This window comes from Solenopsis invicta, chromosome 9, assembly GCF_016802725.1.
Source record: "Solenopsis invicta isolate M01_SB chromosome 9, UNIL_Sinv_3.0, whole genome shotgun sequence".
Lineage (NCBI taxonomy): Eukaryota > Metazoa > Arthropoda > Insecta > Hymenoptera > Formicidae > Solenopsis > Solenopsis invicta.
In genome coordinates this window covers 3195400-3213064 of record NC_052672.1, presented here as the reverse complement: position 1 = coordinate 3213064, position 17665 = coordinate 3195400, and the positions used below count along the sequence as shown (strand labels likewise).

Sequence of the window (17665 nt, the reverse complement as noted above, 5' to 3'; positions counted from 1 at the left end):
TGCACGAGGAAAGAAAATAATGTTCAAATAAAAATCATAATTACTCATTCCGCGCAGTGGCCATTATCGGAGCTACCATCGACGCCGTTGTTGCCGCCGAAGTAACTGTAGTAGATGGTATTACTGCGGTCGGCTTGACCGTGGATTTTACTGCGAAACTGTTTCGCGCTACTCTGTCCTTTTTGGAATAAGTCGTGGTGTCAATGACACTGCTGCTGGATCGTTGATTAGCAGACGGTAGTTCGATATGATTCGGATTGTCGAAGCAGGTGCCCAATTCCGCCTCGGGTTCGCCTTCGTTGGCCAGCGGATTACTCGTTACGCGCACCTGTGATGCAAACAGAATTTTTTCAATAAAATTGATCCAACAAAATCCCGCTTGTTTTGTTTTTAATACAAGTTATTGTTGGGTTATCGAAATACGCAAACATATTTACAGTATCCAATTTCGTCGAAAAATCGAATTGATTTCAATTATAATATTAATCTTGGATATACACGTTATCGATATTATGTTTATCAAAATTTGATTTGTTTTTAATTCCTTAATTCTTCCAAAAAAACAAATTAACTTTTTTCAAAACTTAGCTAATAAAAAAATTCTATATGTATTTTTAGTACATTTGTGTGTAAAATAATGTATGTCACTAATTGCTTGCATGAACAAGCCTGCAATTAAAAAAATTTTTTTTTTTCAAAAACTTGAGGTGATTTTCTCACTAATTTATATAAGACTAACGTAATTATATCTAATTGTGCAATTAACTATCTGGCTAGTCAAATGAAAGTTTGAGCTTTATAGTTTGACCAGCGAATTATCGAGTTTATTCTGATGTACGTACCTGTTGTGGACCGCAAGCAGCTCGTTCGAGGGTTGCTCTACCCAACCATACCCAGTCGTGAGCGTTGGTAGTTGATTCGCGTGGTGGTCTTCTACTGGACGCCAGCTGGTTCGCGGCGGCACGAGCTCTCGCACCCGCGCCAGACAGCACCGGGATGGCCGCACCGGATAGCGGAGAGTTTGGTGGTTGAGGCTTGAACTTGCTGGCGTACACCACGCAGGAAACGACGAAGACAACGATTGCGAAGCAGAACGCTGCGAGCAGCACGTACATCCCGATCTCGAGCGGACTCATTCGTGTCCCAACTCCGTGGTGACGCACGCCGACGCCGCCCATACCCCCTGAAGACATGCCATTAGCTATAGCCGTGCGATGCTGCCGTGCCTGCACCAAAGGCTCGTGCTCGTGCCCGTCTTTTTCGTCTTTCAGCGGTAACCCTTTGCACAGAAAAAACAAAGAGAGAGAAAGAGAGAGAGAGGACAGAGTGAGATGGGGCGTTTGTGCTGAATTAGAGAACCGCTGAGAATCTTTCCCCAGGGTGTTTACACAAATTTTATAAAAGAATTCCCTGAGAATTCCCGGATTTTTCAAGAATTTTTATTTAAAATTCCCAATACGAGAATTTTTTAATACAACTTTGAAATAAATTATTATCAACGATATAAAACTATGGACTCCTGAGATGTAAAAAATACAAAACTCAAGCAGAATTAATGAGAGTCTGGTTCTTAATGCATAGTTCTAATTATGAACTGTTTTCAAATTTATTAAATATAAAAATAATTAAAACAATGTTTCAACTCATTTTGGAGTCATACTCAGCGTAACAATATTTCCGAATTGCACGTAATTGTTTACTCGTTTTCAGCTCGATAACGATTGAGTTACTAGCAGGTTACCATATTCAAAAGGGCACCTTTCAATTGTAATGTAACGTTAAAAACAGGTGAAATACTTCACTTGTGTTATGTACGCTGTTCATTGAGAGAAATATATACTCTATTCACTGAAAGAAATCTCTTCAGGTTGGACGAAAACTCGTCTGTTTTGCGCAGGCTGCGTCTATGCAGAAAGGGAGATTTCCCTCTTCTCTACTGCTCGCTTAGTGCAGACTCGTAATACGGAGTTTAAGTGAGGCATATCATTGCGTTTATTGACTGACAAAATAATACCGTCGAATGGTTTGGTTCAATATTTTTGAGGGAAGTATATAATTTAAATACATTACGATTTCGATTTTATATCACATTGAAATGTAGAAATTATTTCACCTCGTCAATTTTTTAAGTCTGGGTCCAAACATGCCATATTTATATATACGATATTATATGATATTTACGATAGGTAATGCGCTACGTTCTTTCCACATATGCTGTCTATATATGTGACCGAGTTTTCTCTCAGTGAACAGGATTTAGATGTACTGGTACTAAATAGACAATTTTATTAAATTAAAATAACTAAATTTTTAAGTTTGACATTTCACATGGTTATTTTTATACTTATTTGTATATATATATATATATAAATATATATATTTTTTTTATCTATCTGACATTTTTCACTTGTTTTCTCATATATTTAACTGGTTGATGAACAGATACATATCAGATTTCAAACAATAATCGTTTTTTTGTGGATTTTTCTCTACAAATTAAGTTATTATAACAGATGTATATTGAACTAGAATTATTAGGATCTAAAGTTTCTTTTTCTTTTCCAGTCATTTCGGGTGAGTCATATTTAGATAATTTGGTTAATTTAATATAATTGTCCATTTAATACTTAACAGAGGAAGAATTTCACCTTCTCTGATATTATATTATATTTAAAAAATGCTACTTTAGATATGGTAATCTGCTAGTGATTTAACCAGGCTGAAGATGAGTGAACAACTATATGCAATTCAAAACATTGAAGTTAATGAAGGACTCCCAAAATTTAAAATAATTAGTACTCGTAAATTAGTACTCGATTGTTTTGCTGATTGATGACGATTAGAACTGTTTACTTATATATTGTGCTGAAGATGACTCAAAACGAGTCGAAACGTTCGTTAAAATTGTAATTCGTTAAGAAATAAATATTTGCGCACTTATACCCGCGCTGACTCTCATTAGTCTAATTCACGAGTACTAATTATTTTATATGCAATTCAGAAATATTGTTATGCTGAGAATGACTCTAAAGTCAAAACGTTTGTTGTTTTAATTATTTTTATGTTTAATAAATTTGGAAAGAGATAATTAGAAATGTACATTAATAACTGCATTTGACTCTCATTAGCCCTGCTTATAAGTCTTATATTAATATTATTATATTTTTAAATGTTTTCTTTAATCATAATTGAAAGCCAATTAAGTTTTAAAAATTAAATTTGACAAAGTACTAAAAAGAAATAATGGAAACTGGTACGTATATGATCTATCCATAAAACAGATTTAGTTCACTGGAAACATAGAGACTTCACTGTGTCACTAAATTATTTATAAAAACTCGAGAATTAGGTACGAGAATATATTGTATTTATTACTAATCGATTTTATATTATCGAAACAAAAATGATGAAAGAAACAGAAAAAGAAAGAGAGCATTTAAATTTAAAGTAAAATTCTAAATTTCTTTAAGTACCAATAAGATTTTATAAAAATCTATAATTTTCAAGAGTAAAAAATAAATTCTCTGAAAATTCCAGGTTTTCCTGTTCTTTCCCGATATTAATATTTTGTTTTCGTTTGCATCTTAGACAACGGCTAGATAGCGACTAGAAGTTTGCTTTCCGATGAGCAAAGTTCGCGAGAATACTGAATGTGCGTCTGTATTTTCAGCGTGGTGATTGGACTGATATATATAGCAATTTATATAACAAGTAATATAACAGTAATATCATAGTAATATTATTTTTTCGTAGAAATATTACAATGAGGCAGAGTATAAATATTGTTGTAATATTGTAAAGATATCACATCAATATTATTGGATGATTACAAAAGTTTGTATACGTTTTTTCATAAGTGTCCGGAAACAGGGATGGAAAGTAACGAATTATAGTAACGATTATCCGTTATTCGTTACTTTTTTATAATACTTTTTTATAATTTGGTGATAATGCTACAATTTTTCATAATAGTAATAGTAAGGCCAGGGTTGGAAGAGTCACTTTTGACAATCAACTTGTTATCATTTTGTATTAGTCATTGAAAAATATTAACTTTAACCGTGTTACTGTTTGCGTCAGTTTTGCCAATGTTTTAATGATTTTTAAATTACTGACTCGGAGTGACGTTCTTGATGGCTACATCATCCCTTGTCATAAAATAACGGAACTCAGACCACATGAATTCACAAAACGATTGGGAATCTGGATAGCGCTACCGACAATGTTGTTTGCGTAACTATAATTCGAATCATCCGGTTAGCGATAAAATGTGACTATAGTTTATGACTTTAGAGTCTGACAATTAAAAATGTGATAGAATTTCAATTTTATGCGATTTTTATTGTTAATGTATGTGCTGGTTTGAAAAGGATCAAGTAAGATCGAAATATGTTCCGTGATTAATATTTGTTTATCATTATATTATTGTAAAAAGACTTCAAAATCCATTAACGTTGCAATATCGCTTATTAATTGATTTAATATTTATATTAATTTCTTGTCGACATAAACGATCTGGTCTGTTTGTTATTTCAAAATTATATTCAAACTGCAATAAAGTATAAATATTACAGAAATATTACATTATAATTGTATTGTAATAATTCTGCAAAATTTTAGTAATACTTTATTGTAATTTGTAATATTATTGCAATATTATAATATTACTGTAATATTATTGACTTATTACGTATTGGATATTTCAAAATTTTACTAATATTGACTTGGATTCAAAAATATGAAGAAATTGTTAAGATCAAAAAATTTGAAATTGATTTCTTCTTGATTAAATTTATCATTGTTTATAAATTGTAAAAATATTTGACATATATTTCATGTTAAATTATAAAAGCAACAAAGTATTCTAAAAATCTCTAATAACAAACAAGTTACGTTACAAATTATTTTTAGAGCTAGACGCATTTGACATTCAGTACAAAGAAGAAAGACTATCAGTTTCAGAGGATTGGACGGAAACTGTGTGGAGAGAGATCACGCATAAATAAGCAGACGGAACTTTGTACGAGCCAAATAGTTCCGCGAAAAAAGTTTCCGCTAAAGAAATGCAGGGATAAAGTACATACCATGCTGCTAGGTGACATTTATAAGCGTAGAAAAGAATGAAAGAAGAGTGAAGAGAATATAAAAGAAGCTAGATAGACACACAAGTGTTAGAAGCAAAGAGGAACAGGGTCTATTTACCGATGAGAATGTCGTGTAGATCGGACGCTACTTCCCCTCGGCTGGTTTTACGTTCTCTGTGGTGGTGAGAACCGATAGTCCCACCACCATCGTTCTGTACGAATTCCGGCCGATTGGGCACTTCGCTCGAGGCAAAATCCACTTCGACATTGGCCGACGCGCTTGCCAATGCCGTGACCGCCGTTCTCTGAGAGCCCTTGCTTGAACGTCTGCTGGATAATCGGCAAGAGTCGGCTAGCTGTAAAGTGACACGCAGCAAGTCGCCGCGTCCTTCACCGACTGCGATTACTCGTGGGTGATGGGAAGCAACCATCGGTGCGAATGCTACGACTTCCGGATCCAAACTTTCTACCAATAAATGGTAATCGCTCACTGTGATTTCCCTAAGAGGTGTGTGAGTACTATCCGAAAACTCTACGTCAATGTCCAGCAGTCCTTCCTGTTAGTACAATAACAGTGCCAAATTTTAACTTGCTCACGTAATCATTTTGATGTATGTGTTTGAGTGTGTTTAATATAAAAATTTTTTTCCGGGTATATAACTACATATAACCAGCTATATGATGTGTTACGTATAATTATATAATTTTATGTATAAATTATAAGAAGACTTATATAATCACTGACTCATGTAATTGGGGTTTAACTATTTAAATTAGATAATTTATCTCTAATGTCAACCCATACAGTACAGAATATTGTACAATATTTCAACAATATTGTAGCAACATTCCAACATTGTAACAATATTGCAGTGATATTTTGCAATATTCTGTGCTGTAGGGGAAATTATTAAACGCTTCAATTGTCTTTTTAGCTGACTTTTCTATGCAAATTGCAAAATAGTTCTTTTTCTCAAGATTTTTCGTGTATTTGAAAGGTGGATACAAACAAAATATTGTAACTATCAATGATACCTGATACTGTGCAGTCAGTCTCCTCGTAACCGAGGTTTCGGCGATGTATCCATTCTCGATTGCGGTATCTGGACTGATACTGAGTTGAAGTCCGGACACCACCCGCACGGACAGACGCGTCACGGACACGCGGTCATTTCCGACCCTGATTTCTTTCGCGCCTATGACTCTACCCGTGATTGGTGAAAGCACCTGCACCTCCGTGCGACCCACTCCGCGTCCTTGGACCAGCCTACCTTGAAGAAGCGTCGCTATTCTAGGATCGGAGACACGCAGCATACCAGCTACAAGATCAGTGACACGTAGCCAGGTACGCCGATTGACGAAGTACGAAACCCTGCCCGAGTCGTGATCGGTCGCTAGAAATCGGGCGTGCACCTCAATTGGACTTTGCTGGAAGCGCAACCTGCAATTGGCCGGAGATAGATTCCGATCGATAGAATTGATTGTGTCCCATTCGTGATCATTCCCGTTGGGCCGGAACCGTTCTTCCTGCTCGTCTTCCTCGAGAAGCCCTTCCGGATCATCTACGTCCAAGGATGTGTCCTCTATCGACTCTTCTAAATCGACGGCGCTCCTTTTCTTTGCTCGTGCAGTCATCGATATTTCTGGCGGTACTGTTGACGTCGAGGCAACTTCCGTCTTCTCTTTGATCTGCGTAGTATTTAGCAAACTCCGTTTGCTCTTTCCACTTGTCACATGCTCCTCTGGCACCTTCCAACCCTTTATCTGGTTCAGTCGCGTGTCAGCGACGCTCACTTCCAGCGGAAGCTCGGGCATCCACACAGTAAATCTCGCCAGGCCAGTATATGTGCCATATTTGACGAGTACCGATGCGTTGCTGGAACCTCGGATCTCCGAGCCATCCACGTACACGCTACTGCATGAAGACGATACCTGCAAGTTTGAGGCATTCATGATAACGGATTTTAAATTGTGCAGTTTGTTAGGTTGCACCGTTTGCACCAATAGACAAAAAAACTGTGTGGAATCGAAGCAAGACACTATAAACGTTTTTTCTTCAGTGTTGATAGAACTGTACTTTTTTCAGAGTTGTATTGATTTGCTTTATAAGCTATTGATTTGAAGTTGGGCTAAATGTGTGAAAGGGAGAAGGTAATCATTATCCAACAAAATGTTTTACATTCTCCAGACGAGAATAGATAATCTAAGTAAGAAACCAAAAAAAAACTATTTCATAGTTTTTTTAAAATTCTTCCCAAGGAATGTGGGGTTGAAATGGAGTTGAAAATAGTCAGGATGATGCTCAATGAAGAAGTCGGTGCCGCTGGAAGAATATCATCTACATATCTTAAATATAGATGAAGGATTCAAAGAGGAGCAATTTTAATGCTTTTTCTTTTAGATCCTGTAGGTTAGCATTGATAGGAGACAACGGAGAGTCCATGGGGATACCGACAATTGTTTGTAAGAAATTTTGTTAAATATAATAAATATAAATTTAAAATAAACGTTAAACAAATACTTTCTCTAAAAGCCTTTAAATAAACAATTTAAAATAAATATTTTATAAATATCATCTTTATAAATAAATTGCATTGTATATATTTAATGAAAAAGAAATATAAAGAAAAACATTTATATAAAAAATTGTTGATTGAGATATTATGTTTGTTTTTTTATACACTCATAAATTGTATTACTTTAATATTACGAAATGTTGAAAATATTTAACTGAATTTCTACAAATAACAATCATGTTAAATAATACTCGGATGTTAAAAACTCCACACAAAAGTTTTAAGAAAATAGAGTTTTAATATAAATACAAAATGTTTTCTACTGTGTACAATTAAAACATATACCGGGTGTTCCATTTTAATTAGTCAATTTTTGAGAATCATGAGATTTTAGAAAAAAATGATTCTTATATAAAAGTTTTATGACTTCAAGGAAAACATAAGATAATGCTATGGTGCTGATGGTGGTTTGATCTTTGATAGTCGTTTGAAGATCACGCGAAGTCCACTATTAATTTTTTAAATAATACCCCCTATTTTTCACATTTTTGTAACTTTGTTCGAGATCTTTTAAAATACTATAACATAAAAGTGATGTAAATCCAAAAAATACTTAATTTACAAAATATTTAAATATAGTGTTTTGAAAAGGATTTAAGTTACAAGAATATGAAATATAGGTTTTATTTAAGAAATTGAAGGGAACATTAAACAACTATTCAAGATAAAACCAATAGCATCGTCTTATATCCTCCTTAAACCCACAAAACTTTTGTAAGAAACGTCTTTCTAAAATCTCGTAATTCGTAGCAATTGTTTTAATAAAAATGGGATACCCTATATAAAATACTAAAAGTTTTGAAATACGAATCGCGGTAATAGAAATAGAAAAGTAGTGAATTCCGCTGGTGGTATAATAACGCTATTACTTCAATTAAACTCAAGAAATCTCGATGGGCGTTGAAGATAAATTAAAAAGCAATTACCTTGAGGACACTCTCATCCTCAGAATGACAAGACGACTGCAGTGTAACGTCGGCGACTGTACCGGCCTGGCTCACGATGAAAACCTTCATTCCTTGCGACACCTGACGTCCCGTCAACACCGCCGTATTCATCACCTCCCAGTTCTAAAGGAAAACATAAAATTGTTCTCTCTCATTCGCTGAAGAGAAACTCGTAGCTTAAATTACTATTCTAATTTTTCTCATATCTAAACTTTTATTTTTAATAGTATGTGACGAAAATTTGCATGTATTTTAATGTATGCATGCCTGTAACCTTTATTTATAGAGCTATTATCCATTATTCATAACTGTTATCTATTCTGCTTTAAACTTTATTCTCCTAACGTTGACAAGATAAAACGGGTGGCAAATGATATTAAAAAGTAGGAATCACCAAAAACACACACAAAAAAAAAACAAATTATTTAGAAATATTTAAAATACATAAAAAAAATATTAAATTTATTTAGAAAGACACAAAGTAATATTATATCTTATTTCAACAATTCTATTTCTCTAATACGAGGAATATGAGTTCTTGATCTCTCACGTAAGACAGAACTTCGAAGTTGCATAAAATGCCTTAGCCATAACGTTGCAATGTTGCTGCAATATTTCATGCTATTAAAAAAAAAAAACTAAAATCTTTTCGTTATAAGTGGATAAAATTATTTTTTCTAATGACACACATTTTCTAAATAAAAAAAAAAAATGTTGTAAAGACGTTAATTGATTCACACATTTTCGAAATAACCGATTAATATATAATTTAACGATTTAATACCGTAAAATAGCAAATAGATTAAAAAATTAATCTCATAAGTGTAAAAAGTAACGGATTTTCAGGGATTCTCTCGCGTTACTTTATAACTGGCGGGGACTTATTCCAGCTGGCCGCAATGTTGCTTGTACATGTGAGAGATTAATTTCATGTTCACACGTGTATGTCGCGCGTCGTTAATGTACTTTACACTAGTTCGTCAATAAAGGAGCTCTACAAAGGGATTGTTCGGGCACGGTCGATCGGTCGATCAATCAGATTAGTAAGTCATTTCAAGTTTGCTTGTTCATACAGACTTGTAGCCTTTAAAGCATCAAACGCCTTAGATATTGCAGCGAGAGATTTTAAATCTCTGACGTCATGTTGAAGAGTATGCGTCAGTCAATGGCTATACATCGCTTGCGTGGACAAGCGTGCTCTTTTGCAGTGATAAAACCAAGGGTGGGATTTATATTTGAATGCGAGTTGCAGCTTCTTCTCTTTCTTTTTGTCAAATACACTAGGCAACAAAATTATCGCAACACTCATTTATACCAAAATTTTGGCACAACTTCAAATAATCATAACTTTGTTAAAAATTATCGTTAAGTTAACTTGAAAGTTTTTTTTTTATTTTAAAGCTTAAAGTCTCTATTTTAAGATGCTTTTGGTCAATTTCGAATTTCTGTTTTCCTCTTTTCGCTGTTTCTTTAGAAGTGAGGACCTGTTTTGTTTCCAAACATTTGCGTCATGGAGTGCGTCAAACTCCATTCATCTTACCCCATGGAGTTTGACGCACTCCATGGGGTAAGATAAATTTTTTTCGCAAATGTCACGATAGCCGTCGTAAAATTTGGAGTTTCTCTGCAAATTGAAAAAAAAATCAGGTTTGTACGATTTTTTTCAAGGAGTTAGGATGTATCAAAATTATGTATACATTTTTGTCAGTTACCGCCAGCATTACCCGGATTCCGATTTGTCTCATTGATGATGAAGCGATATTCTCTAGCTGACGTCTTCGACTTTGTTCTCTTCTTCGACGAAATCCGCCTGTTTCTTGATAAGGAGCTCAAACTCGAGAGCTAGAGAATCGATGAACACCTATTCTCCTTGCAACATAACTTTGATTCAATCTTTCCAAAAGACCAATGATTTGCCCACGTTGAACTTTGTTCAAACTAGGCATTGTTACCACATTATCGTTTGCTTCTTGAGTGATACAGTAAAGAATAAGTTTATGCTTATATAGAGTTTTGGTGTTTACAATTTTTATAGGAATCAATGTAAATCGCTACATTTCACAGCGTTTCTCTGAATCATGCAAAAACTGTAAATACCAAAATTATTACTTATTCTTTACTGTATCACTCAAGAAGCAAATGATAAAGTCGTAACAATGCCCAGTTTTAACGAAATTCAATGTGCGCAAATTGTTGCTCTTTTGGAAGGATTGTGTCAAAGTTATGTTGCAAGGAAAATAGGTGTTCATCGATCTTCTATCTTTCGAGTTTGGGTTCATTATCAAGAAACAGGCGGATTTGGTCAAAAAAGAGGACAAGGTTGAAGATAAATAACGTCAGCTAAAAAAAATTGTTTCATCATCAATGAGAGAAATCAAAATCCGGTAATGCTGACGGTAACTAACAAAAATGCATACATAACTCTGATACATTCTAACACCTCGAAAAAAATCGTACGAACCTGATTTTTTTTTCAATTTGCAGAAAAAATTCCAAATTTTACGATGGTTATCATGACATTTGCGAAAAAAATTTATCCTACCCCGTGGAGTGCGTCAAACTATGCAAATGTTTGGAAACAAAACACATCCTTACTTTTAAAGAAACAACAGAAAGCAAATATTCAAAATTGACCAAATGCACCTTAAAATAGAGATTTTGAGTTTTAAAATGAAAAAAAGCAACTTTCAAGTACAATAATTTTTAACAAAGTTATGATTATTTAAAGTTGTGCAAAATTTTGATATAAATGAGCGTTGCAATAATTTTGTTGCTTAGTGTATTTTTTTATCTGTACCAAGATTGGCAAAAATATTTACGAAACTACTACACAAACTACGCACTCGTACACTTTGTATTTCAAAGTGTAGAATGCGTCATTCGTGATAAATATGCGAGAAATTCTTTTGAAAATCATCAACGGTTACATATATAGATTTTTTTTATTTAGTTTTTATCGCATGATGTACAAATACAGAATTTTAATTAAAAACCGAATTCAATGGACGTCGACAATACAGACTTTAATAAGATCTTGTGAAAGCCGAAATTCAATGGCATAGCGCCAACTACGCGCGGAATTATAACTGCAGCTTCCGCAATTTATTAATTTATAATGATAGCCAAATTCGCCCGGCCTATCGCCAAACCTAAGAGCGCGGCGAAATACCGCCGCCCAGTGATCGAGGTTGCTGGGAGCGCAAAAGTTGTTTATAAGCGTCATTGGAGCGATATGTAGAACACATCTTCAAACATTTTCTCCTACACTTAGCAAAGACGATTGCTGAGTATTTCTCCACGTGCTAACATTTAGTGGGGCAAATGTCAGGCAAATTCGATTATCTTTATAAATTAATAACTCGTTAACCATTGTGTTTTTCGCAAAATGGTGCAAGACTTGTCAATTCAGTTTAGTCCATTCTACTTCTCTGCAAGAGTTTAATCATTAATTATTAAACACCTGTATATATTGTTTATATCTTCTTCTTCGCGTTCTATATGCTTATTAGCGCGTAGGCTTGTCTCTTCTGTATATTTTCATATACATATATGGAACCTGTAGTTTTAACACCGGTTCCGAACGGTCTATTAAAAGACTTTCCCGGGCAGAGTTGCTCTCAGTGATTTGCTTTTGCCTTCCGAGAGATTGGCTTATAGAGTAAAAATGAGTATTATCCTTAATTTAAATTCCTTGTGAATAATGTATATGTCTGTATTTTCAGCGACCTTTACATTTTGTTCCTTTTAATAGTTTAACAGATTGACTGCAACTTTCAAAAGTTCAACAGATTGCAAATAACTTTCAAAACTTACAGTATATGCAATAAGATAGAGCTTGATGTATGAATTGAGCATGCAGCTCAACTTTCAGAAACGCAAATTTATATTTGCGTCTCTGAAAGTATTTTAATAGATGTATGAAGCACACAGTTATTTTCCAGAATATTTCCGAGATCAGCAAAATTATTTTGCACGAGAGTTTATTAAAAGAATATAGAAAACGTATTTAGTGTAGGATGATGTTTCATCAACGGTAAATGGATGGACGAAGGAGATACAAGAGAGGTGCAAGAATTATACGTTGTTGTGCGTAAAATATGTATAATACGCGGATTATTACAATAAATTTCAGCGGAGAAACAAGCGCGTGTCGCTAATTGATAAATTAGATAATTAATTCATTTACATATCCTTTTGAAGGTGCCGCGTGCTCGCTCGCTTGTTTGCTCATGGGAAGTTGTCGGAAACTCCATCCGCTCTTCTTAACTATCCTTATCCTAATTGCAGCTTCTTCTATGTGCAAGACTGCGAGTGAAGTTTATAATTAAAAGAGATCTCGCGCGACTTCTTTTCTTGATCTTTGCTCTACGTTTTCCACCAACATTATGATTCCAAATTTTAAGATTAGTCTCATTGTCAGCAGTGCCAAATTCGATATAGCGTATATACATAGATATAAAATCTACCAAATTAAATTAAAAAATCATGATATTATTTAGTTAAGTCGCAGAAAACCAATCATTAATTTCTACAGTCTGCAAAATTGTGAAGATTATAAAAACATTTTTAATTCTAACTGTTTTTAATGTCTTTTTACTTGCTGAATACGAAATTGTCCAAATTATTACATTCGAGAAAATGTCGAAATCATCGTTCTATTGTCTTTTTAACAATTTTTCTCGAAATTGTTAAAAATAGCCAAAGAGCCGATAGATTGTAATAGCCAAAGAACCACTTTATGTTCATTAGGCAAAGATACATAAAAAGTAACTATTCTTGCTTATGATGTAAAACAAAAGTCAAAGGATCCCGCAATAATCATAAAGAAAGGCTTCGGTCCAATTGACTGTAATTGTAATATTTTGTAAACTATAAGATGCTAATTAAAAGTTTTTTTTTTATAATAACTGTTAACTATTGTGTATTGGAATCAGTGGCGTAGCTAGGAAAAAGTTTCGAGGAGGGGACTGTAGCTTTAATTGGTTACAATTATCACTATAATTAATATTAATTAGGCACATCTATACGGTAAAATATTACCCACACTTTGCGCGACTCAGAGCCAACGACGAAGCCCTCGCCTTGCACGTTAACCGTTCATCGTGCTTCTATTTTTGCAGATTTATTTTATCACTAGAAACGCTCAAATTTTTTCTTATAAAAAACAGGTGTGCTGGACTTTTGGCAATAATTTAAACGTTTAAAAAAATCCTATTTTTTAAAATATTAAAATTAACTTAAGAAATTATTGAAACTATTAAGAATTTCGGGGGGGAGGGCTGCAGCCCCCACAGCTCCCACCCCCGTGGCTACACCATTGATTTGAATATTAACGCCATTAAAAATGGCGAACTACTAATTGTATGATTCCATAAACAATTATTTGAATTCAACACCTGATAACGGAGTTAATGAGGGTAGCCATAATGCCCACAGTAGCGATAATACCCTCTTCTTCTCTAATATAAATTAAGAAAATAGCCACCCAGATAGCAAAATAATTGCAAGTTGTCGGCAATTTGCCACAAATATTCTCATAGTTGTTAGCAAAGCAACAGAAAAGGATATCCTCTTGTCAGGATACGTTCTTGCCAGCAACAGTTTTCAAAATATAATGTCGGCAAGTTTCTAATAATTTATCGACAATATACTTATCACAGATTGACTGCAATAATTGTTTACAATTTTCTCAATAATAAAACTCAGTGAATTGATACTGAATTGACTAAAACATTTTCGTTCCATGAAAAGGCAACGTAATAGCAATTGACGAGCAATTTAGTCTGTGCAATAATTTGCTTTGGATTGAGTTTTCATGTTTTTCTATCTAGACAATCAAATACTCAATCTAGAATTCTAGAAGAATGTAAGTCAAGTTGAAAAGTCAGAAAAAGTTTTAGAGTCAATTTTTATGTCACATTTATGCAATTTAAAAATTATATGTGAACTGAGCGTTCACTTGATAAAGCAATGAAGTGTTAATTAATTTCTTGAGGTTGTATCAGATGGATACATACCTGGTCTTCAATGTAATATCATATTAAACTTTTATACGTAGAGTTACATTACATGCACCTGCTGTGTCATGTAACTGAAAATTGTGAGCATGTCATAGATAGCGTGGAACTATCAAATCTAATTTACATACTACGAAGTTCGTGTCCCAATTGCGTGGACCTGTTATTGTGGAGTGAAAAGTAATTTACCTTAACATTATTTGACTATCGTAGGATCACCAGTCGCTAAACAATCAGAAAATGATTTTAAGAAAAATATTAATATGATACTTTAAAATAATAAATTGTGACGTAATTGATACTTTTTATCTCATTTTCATACATATTTATTTAAAATATCATTTTTTGAAAATGTAAATATATTAAGTTTTTATTTGTTTTTTCATTGGTTCAATTTTTTATTTATTCATTGTCTAGTGCAGTGATCTTATACAGAAACATTTTTATTTATTTTAATTTCTTTTTAGAATAATATTTGATGAGACTTATTAAAAAACAAGTTAGAATTTCATTTAAAAAAAATACTCGTTATTAAATATTAAAAAAGAAAAACTCAAAATAACTTAACCATTTGAAAATAAACTATTATTATTATTAAAATGTACTTTTTAGAATCAAATTTTTATACAATTTTTATATAAAACATTTTTCTTACAAGTTAAAGGAAAAAGCTAATGTTTCATTTTATATACATTTTACTTCATAAAAAAATGCGGAGATGTGTTGATGTTGCTCAATGTATGGCAATCGAAAATTTCATTATGATCCGTTATTACGGCAGATGCGTCGCTGCTATGTTATCGAAATGGATGTATGTAGTTTCTAGCGATCAACTCTGCGGTATTGATGGAATTTTGCCATCGACTAGAAATATTCCGTAACGGTGAGGGCGCAGGCGTGGAAAAGCTAAACAGAAAAGCATCATGTTCACCGTGAGAGCTAAAGAAAGAAAAGCATTATCCTTTGTCGATCTCTTTCTCTCTCCTCTCTATTTTTCTCTTTCTTCGTGGAATTTTTCCTTTTCTCACCTTCCTTTTTCTCTCTTGTCTCGGAATTCTCGAGGATCGCAGATTAGCCGATCGAGTGGAAACAGTCGAAACGTTTCTCGCGCGACGATGTGATCGATATACGCGACCGTATTGATCGCGTTCGTTGTTCGAGTTAGCTCTTTTCCGAAGGATTTTCACCAACGAAGTACGAAGTGATGATGTGCAGAAAGCGAAAGACAAAGAGTATTACAATGGAAATAATCATAATTGAGGGAAAAGTCATTAAAATCTTACTGAAATCTCAAAAATTCTACTACTTTTTCTATAAGGTTGTCCTAAAGATCGTCGTTCTTACCACCGTAGTTACACTACATAGTGTTCTGCGACTTCCGAACATTCAAGATTATCGAGTCTCGGTGACGACTGAATCGATCAAGTTTAGAGTATAATAAGATAGCTTAATCGATAGATTGGGTTTGAATTATGTACGTATAATAAAAGTATTTTTATGTTTTACCTATGTGCCATATGAGCAAAGATATCACGATACAAACACCACATTTTGAAATTTTTATGCACAGCAGCGGTCATAAATGTCTTCCCGGTACACATCCATACGTTTATACAAGATACGTTACATGTGCATTATATGAAAAGATAGAGGAAGAGGACTGCACTGGAAAAGCATCAATGCTAATGTAAGATCGTCACCTATATCCATTGCAGTTCACCATTTAGATACTAGTTGTTCTCACTTACGGCTGCATTACTAGTTGAAAGAAGACTAAGGCCTGGTTCCACCATTTTTATTGACAGTGTCGTAAAATGAATGTGCCATGCAGTATCAATTTCAAAAATAGATGTACTGGCAGTACGGTATAATTAATTTTTGATTGGTTGAGATTCATGGACATCCGCCATTATGTGCAATGGTTCACTTTTCTTTTTATATTATAGTCAAAAAGCCAAAAGTTCTTGGTCGCTCGCCGAAAATTCTCGACGCTCAAGTCTCATATCCTAGTTCATCACCGAAGCGACAGAAATGTGAGATCGCCATCGTTTCTCACGTCGAGGATTCCTGGCAGTTGCACAGTATAGGATTTTACGATATTTCTGACTAAAATTCAAATTCATGTTTAAAATCAAAGTTTATGATATTTGAAAGATTTTATTGCTATAAATACTTGTTTATGAAACTTAATCAACAAGTTAATTTATCTACAAGATATCTGTAAAGTTTGTCTCTAGCATCTATGTAATATTTCGGAAACAGTTCAAAGTTATATAAAATGAAATATGTATTTGATCATTTGGAGAGGTACTATCTCTTCAACTTCCTTAAAAGAAAGTTGTTAATCTTACTGTGTATACTTATAACGTTATCAAATCTCAACTTCATCGTTTTAATTTTTGACATATTATATTATTAACATTCTACATAACCGTGCGAGGAAAGTAAGATCATCAGTCACTATTTTCATGTATATTTTTGGTTCTGTGTGACTTCACTGAAGAGAATATATTTCGAGAATCAAAACGTTTGATTTTAATGTTGGTACCATCACTCTTATATATAAAGCAATTAATTTGATAATTATAAGTATATGTATTAAGATTAATATATTTTTTTATTATAATTTGTTCGAATATCTGCTTTAATAGCCCAGATCTCTCAAGAACGCTCATGGGACGTTCGTGGGACGTCTAGAGGACGTCCGTACATTTTAAGGATGTCCCTAGGATATTTCTTGGATGAAGTGTGTTGTTAGAGTGCGTTTGGCTCATATTAGAATTTGCGTTATTTTTGATTTATTTTTGGAACCATTTACAATTAACCTTTTAAATAATATTTGTAATTATTGAAAAAAATACCCTTAAATAATAACGACAACATTCAGCCAGGCTTACTAGTTCCATATTAAAAAAAAAATCAAGAGATCATATGTGTTTATTTTTGAATTTATCATGCAAATTACTTCAATCAGCTCAAGAATTAGATTCAGTATATCATTACTGAGACTCTAAAATGAATGGTCAATCCTTCTATAATAA

General features: G+C 33.6%; 2 protein-coding genes and 1 long non-coding RNA gene across 6 annotated transcripts in view; 1 reads left to right on the top strand and 2 right to left on the bottom strand.

The window, feature by feature from the left end:
• LOC120356747 (TBC1 domain family member whacked-like) overlaps positions 1–17665 on the bottom strand; it is a 512462-nt gene that overhangs the window by 314105 nt on the left and 180692 nt on the right. The window lies entirely within an intron of this gene.
• The window catches only part of LOC105196579, a 183825-nt gene that overhangs the window by 24595 nt on the left and 141565 nt on the right, over positions 1–17665 (top strand). The window lies entirely within an intron of this gene.
• Positions 1–17665, bottom strand: part of LOC105196591 (transmembrane protein 132E) — a 133334-nt gene that overhangs the window by 7174 nt on the left and 108495 nt on the right. The window contains exons 5-9 of one of the 2 annotated variants that reach the window (XM_039453409.1): positions 8587–8730; positions 6120–7016; positions 5203–5641; positions 843–1279; positions 45–328 (exon numbers count right to left, since the gene is read on the bottom strand). In XM_039453409.1, coding sequence (XP_039309343.1) covers positions 45–328; positions 843–1279; positions 5203–5641; positions 6120–7016; positions 8587–8730 — 2201 coding nt within the window. The remainder of the gene's footprint in view (positions 1–44; positions 329–842; positions 1280–5202; positions 5642–6119; positions 7017–8586; positions 8731–17665) is intronic. The other variant, XM_039453410.1, reaches the window with a different exon arrangement.